Source organism: Haliotis rubra, unplaced genomic scaffold, assembly GCF_003918875.1.
Source record: "Haliotis rubra isolate DU_JTF1 unplaced genomic scaffold, ASM391887v1 Scf1428, whole genome shotgun sequence".
Classification (NCBI taxonomy): domain Eukaryota; kingdom Metazoa; phylum Mollusca; class Gastropoda; order Lepetellida; family Haliotidae; genus Haliotis; species Haliotis rubra.
In genome coordinates, this window is record NW_025765368.1 from 142,805 (window position 1) to 149,517 (window position 6,713).

General features: G+C 38.7%; 1 protein-coding gene across 1 annotated transcript; it reads right to left on the minus strand.

Annotated features, from left to right (window-relative positions):
• Nucleotides 1-1,713: 1,713 nt before the first annotated feature.
• On the minus strand, nucleotides 1,714-4,822 carry LOC124269188. The gene is given in 5 exon segments (XM_046704198.1): nucleotides 1,714-1,845; nucleotides 1,848-1,891; nucleotides 2,286-2,531; nucleotides 2,791-2,977; nucleotides 4,790-4,822. Coding segments are annotated over 5 exon segments (642 nt in total).
• Nucleotides 4,823-6,713: the final 1,891 nt, after the last annotated feature.

Genomic DNA, 6,713 nt, shown 5'->3' on the forward strand with positions numbered 1-6,713 from the left:
TTGCATAAAACAACCTAAACATGTCATTTTCTGGTTTGAGGATGTCTTGTAATCTGAGGCCAGAGAAATAACAAGAAAACATTGCCAGATCATTTTCAGTAAGGCATAAATATAAACATCTCAAGTTTGTAACAATCACGGCGCAAAGTTTATTCATGAGATCACTGTGAAAAATGCTCATCATTCTTTTATATATGTTAGTTCTTTGTATATTTCATGTAAATAAATCTGTCTTTAATGGCCAGTGGTCTCTTGTTCTACCTGACTAAGCTACCCCTTATTATACATAAAAGATGTCATGTACAAGGAACCATACAGCAGGTAATGACGAGGTCATAGACGCTCCATTCACACCCACAACAGTAATGCAAATGACATATTGAAAAAGTCAAGCAGTCTGTTGAAAGGCTTGTCTTGAATTTATTCTATTTGGGCATACAGAATCTTGACTTTTGTTGGGCGACCAAGTCTTCCTTAACAAAGGGTTTAAAGCTCTTGGTAAGAGGCAGAGGTGTACTTTGGAAATGCTTGTCTGCATCTTTCTTTGCTGATAGGTAGTTTGGCAAGCTCTTCTTCTTTCTATTACCGCCCGCTGCAGGTCTTCAGCATAGTCTGCATGGTACAAAATACGAAAATAACAATTTCACTGTAAACAATTATAGAAAATACAGGCAAGACAACACAGGTTATATTGTTTTCTGTTTGTTATCATGTACAGATTTTTATTATGTATTTGAGTGCATAAGATCAAGAGAAAAATATCACATGCTGAAAAAGGCCTCTCTGAAAGTTGAAAGAATAATTCAAACGAAATTTGTTATCAGGCAAAAGGAATACATTTGCTCCAATCCTACTTATGTATACAATCTGCAGTTCTAAACTTACTGAATGTAACTGGTTGTTTAACAGGTTTGACAACGGCATCCTCTCCTTTCTTTGATTTGGGATACATCATCTTCCATCTTGAATTGCCCTCATGATCTGTTGCTTGTTCACGGTTTCCATTTCCATTGAAATGGAGAGCAACGAGGAACATTCTGAAATGATCAAATTTTGCTTGATAACTGAAAAATGTATGTCAATGCAATGGTTATTGAACATTGTAAAACAAAAGTCACTGTGTTCTTTAATCTGATTGGTTGAAAAACGTGATCAAATAATATTTGATTCCCGGAAATTCGCTGCGTATTAATACATAAAAACATCGCTCACACCATTGTATTGTTACGTCGTCAGCTGTGATGACCTCATTAAAATCATATTGTGACGTAAAGTCCAAATGACATCACAAATGAGCAGTACCAGATGCTACCATGGGAGACACCGAAACGTCCGACTGATGACATTTCACTGCTGTACCCATACTCGATGTCAATGAGTGCAGACACAAAAACGTGTGTGGACCTTCTGGTTTACTTTGGTGTTTACAATGTCGATAAACATCATGTGTTGAGTATTTGAAGCACGGGAATTCATTTGGAACCGACGTTAGCCGGAGGTTTGAAATGAAATATACCTGTGCTTCAAATACTCAATAACACCCGGAAATTGGCCTACACATGATGTTTATCTCCTAATACTTCCACAAAGTGTAAACCAAACATCACATGTTCCATCTAGAACACTACATGGCAATTAGTGGCTTCTGTAATGTATTTATTGTAGAAATACTAAGTGAATATTATGAAATATTGCATGGGTTCTCTGCATATCTCACCTTGCCATCATTGCAGCATAAAAGTAGTGGGTGTTCTTAGGCGCAAAGTGATTTACCACACTGTGGAAAACCTCCAATGCATAAGTCTCATACACTGAGACAGGGTTTGGCAAATCTCTCACAAGGTAAAACCACTGCTGACAACCTCCATGAAAGCTTTGTATGGTTTAGAACCTGTAAAACAAAATTGCTACTTCATTCATGTTATCATGGTCAATGACATGTATACCTTTATAGTATTGTGACACTCACTGTAAATTAATGCCGGACTGTGTGTATAACTGATGAATTGGTCACATGAAATGCTGTTAATGTTCAGGGCTCGATTTAGTGCTTTGTTCCTTACACTGGTGCTAACCAATATTACAAAGTGCAACCTGGTCTAAATTTTTGAGGGGGTAAACTCCTAAACAAAACATCTAAATAATTCAATAGCATATTTCACTAATTACATATTGCAATGGAATTTGGCTAGTGCAACTTTTTATCTTAGGTTGCACCTGGTGCAAGTAGGTTAACAACTCTTAAATCGAGCCCTGATGTTAAAGTATATTTAAAAAATACTAACCTTCTTTCAACCATAGTCTTTCCTCAGTCAGTGGTGCATGCTCGCACTGCTTGAACTTGGCTGAGTGTCCTTCATGTTTGTTTGCAACATGGTTTGTCACTGACAACCATTTATCGACTTTCATATCTGGATCATCTTTACATGATGCTGCTACCCAGTACATATGGTTTGTCGTCGACTTGATCCAAGGACGGATTGCAGCACATCCACTTTTTTTGGCTGCTGCTTCCAGTTTCTTCCCAACTCCTGTCATCAATTGGAATATGTAATTTAGTGGTCGACAACAGTTTTCATATCCAAATAGTCCACAGCACATTTTTCACAAATTTACATTGGTTTATGTAAAATACTAGTAGCTAACCCAGTTTTATCAGTTGTATTTTTTTATGTTAACCATATGATCACAAGATAATTTTATGAATGCCGGCAAAGAATAATTGATGTATATCATCCAGAATCTGTATCATAAACAGATTAACACAAAATATATTATGTGTATCCTTACCTTTGGTTACATGCCCAACATCAAAGTAATGTTTCTTGTCTTTATGCTCCTCTCTCATGTATTTCTTCACTGAGACATGGCGATCTGTGATGACTTCCTTAATGGCACACCCTTTCTGTTCAAGAAATGACAATCCTCGCTTCAGTCCCTCAAGTTCCATGTGATGTGAATTCTTCACTTCATTGCTCTAAAATGAAAAAACAAGAACATATCAATCACTGAATTGTCTGCTCCAGATTTGATTTATTATAGGCTGCAGTTATATATAGTTGGAATAGTGCTGCAAGCAGCATCAAGCACAACATCTCTTGTCAATATTGCTACCTTTTATACAAATCTTTATAGCATGTGCAGCAGTACCTTGGGGTCTCACTTATTTTCACTCCACCTGGACAAGCTGTATATCCAAAATTCTTCTGTCTCGAAGATCCATCAAGGTGTATGTGCCATACTTCGCACAATGTCCTGGTGTGTCACATCTCCCAAAACAAGTGGATTCCCACCAACACGCTCCAACAAGCTGGACTGATGTTCATGCCAAACTTTTAGACAAGATGGTACTGTATAACATCGCTGTATGTTGATGAAAGTACCCATGCTAAAATTGGCATTTTCATGAACTTGAACATTCTCAATACTTGGGTGGCACATCCCCGCTCAAAAGAATACTGCTGGCACACACATCTGGACACTTGGTTTTGATCACAAAGACCATTTGTTATTTGATTCTACAATGTATCAGAAATTTATTGATGTATTTGTCGCAGCTGAGTGTGAGATATCAGTGATGAAATTGGCGTCTCATGACCGTCAGTCGCGAAACGTGATTTTGTAAACACTATCCAATATGGCGGAAAGCTCACTTCGGCGTTGTGTATTTTCCAAAACATCCCAACCGCGACGTTTCAGAATGTGCCATTGGTGATTTGATTAAAAGCCCAGAAAACAGTGATATTAATATGCTATTGTTGTAACTGAATACCCCAAGTGGTTATCCGATTTTACATTTCAAAATATACACCAAAATATCAAATACACCCAAAACATGTGGATCGCGATTTTTCAGCACTTTAGTTTTATCTAAGATATTAGTAGATGGCACCAAGAAACGGGAAATTTCCCGCAGATTCCGAAACTGCTTACTGTACTTTTGTGCGTGAAATATTTATAATTTTATTGGACTTCAAAGTAAGGTTTGAGGAGGATGGGCAGATATGCTCTTGGCATCCAGGGAGTTAAGGGGTGTGTCGCCCTGCTTTTGGGAGGTATTGCGTGCAGCCTTCAGCTTGTTCGTTTCCCATTGATTGCATGCAAATGTGTCATTGTTTATTTGACCTTGGCAAGTGTCTTGGTTTGTGTTAGCAAACCTTGGGATATCTGTTCCCGCGTTGACATGAAGCTTTGTGTGGATTATGTTTTACTCGTTTGGTTGGATATTTGTGGGCGGCTGAACCGCGTTATGCATGATATATAGCGCGAATAATACATACGAATTATATATCGGACGTACCTGGGCCCCTATTCTCGAAAGGATCCTAGCCCTAGGATATCCTAACTTTCATCCTAGGGTCTAGGATAGGTGTCCTACCTTATTCTCGAAAAGTATCATAGCGCTAGGATATCCTAACTTAGGAAAAATACTAGGATAGGGTCTGACTTGTCCTAAATAAATCCTAGACGAAAACAATATAGCGTCGTAATTGTTTTTTCATGCAATGTTTGGAGGAAAGAATGTCTGTAAGAAGAATGCCGAAAGGATATATCGTAACCGGACTGCGCCCCTCGATTTATTCGACGATGCCCAGTTGGTTAATCCATACCGCCTGTCAAGGCGAGCGATTCAAGAGGTGATAGAGCTGTGTCGGCCCGAGCTAGAGAGAGCTACACAGCGTTCAAGAGCCCTAAACCCCGATCTTCAAGTACTAATAACCCTTATATACCTGGGGAAGGGTGGGTTCCAGTCGGAATTGGCTGATTTGAACGGGGTTTCACAGCCTACTCTCTCCCGTGCAATTGGTACCACTGTAGACATCTTGTCGCGGAAACTAGACCACGTATATACGTTTTCCTAAAGATGCAACCTGACAGCGGGTCAAACAGGTGTTTCACGCACTTGCTGGCTTTCCCAATGTCCTTGGCTGCGTCGACGGTACTCTAATAAGCCATTTCATTGCTTACGTCACAGTTTGTGTGCACAAACTCGTCACGTGATGCACAATAATATTTCGAGGGACAAACATTGCAGTTTTCGCGCGCCTCAGTTTGACAGCTGTCTTCACGTTACTTACATTATTATCGCCATGGCTTCTACCTCTACTTTGTATAACGTGTCTCTCGTGCCTGATGACGTCCCAGGAGCGACATTTATTTATCTTGACATCGATCGTCATTCCGTTGTTCAACTGAAACGGTGGTTGGAGTGCCGAGGCTTGCCCACGACAGGAACCAAGGTCGAACTCGTTGAAAGGTTAGTCGGAAAATGTTGAAAGGAGTATGTCAAACCTACTGAATCTATCGGCTAAGAATATGTATGAAATAACATGTATTTAAGTTCTTGTTCTGGTTGTGTTACATTGGTATGGTGACGACTAAACGGTTGAAACCTACGTCGATGTTTGAATTAATTTCGGACGGCTTGGTAGAACCCAAACCGGAAGTGAATTTTCCCCTCTCGCAATTATTTGTGGAAATAACCATAACAAACAAATATATTCGTGTACCCCCATAGATGTAGGCGACAATGACAATGTGTTGTATTCGTACTCCAGTGCCGACCAATCACCATTTATATAATTGTTCCTGAACCTGTAATAACCAGGTAAATTCCCACATTGAGTAATGTTGTTGTTTCCTCGATTTTTACATCACCTAAATCTGACAAAATCACGTATTATGCATTATGCTATGGTTCTTTGTATTACCGCAAGAGGTTATTTAACCTACTTTACTGACATTACCAATAGATGGAAAGTATTCATGCACAGATGACCTGAATGCTTACACACTGAATTCAACTAAACTCTGATGAAATCATAATTTTAGACTGCAACACAACTGGCAGGGATAGAGCAAATCGAGCATTACTAGACCAGGTTAAAATAAACAATACATAAATAAGGAAATATATACAAGCCTTAGTCTGGTCAGGTGGTGGACAAGTGCTATGATCTAACCTTGACTGATGTTTACTTATGTATTTTTTCACACAGATGCGCATCAGGACACCAACTTTGCCATTTCCGTCGATAATGGGAAATGGTACCAGATTAAGGTTCAAGATGTTTTGGCTTCTCTTAACAGGTAAATATACAGTATTGATTCCTGATCATATCTTTGACCAAATGGAAACACTGCATGAGAATAGGTTGAAATAGCATTAAGGAGTTTCCATTACTGGATTGAAGTTGCATTGAATTCTGTGAAATTGTGTTAATTGTGAAATTGTGTTAATTTAATAGTCTGTACATTTCTTCTTGAACATTACTTCACTGACTGACTGAGTGAGTTTGGTTTTACGCCGCTTTTTAGCAATATTCCAGCAATATCACGGCGGGGGACACCAGAAATGGGCTTCACACATTGTACCCATGTGGTGAACATTACTTCAAGCACCAGAAATAGAAAGTGTATGGAAATTGCTAATACTATTTGTGGCATATTTTATTTGGAGAAAAGTATGTTAATCACTTAAATTGTTGATTTAATCAAGGTATATTTAAAGGAATGTGTGTACATCCTCTGGAGTGAGAAGAAAAACCCAACCTTTTTAATTTCACTTTTAGAAGGGTCAGGCTTCATGTTATAAAATGTGGTGAAAACATTGTACTGTGATATTCTGTGTTGTCATATAATCCCAAGACCCTGCACACCTACAAGTTTAATAATAAATAGGAAGTCCCTTTGAGAAAGTAATTTTGTGAAGA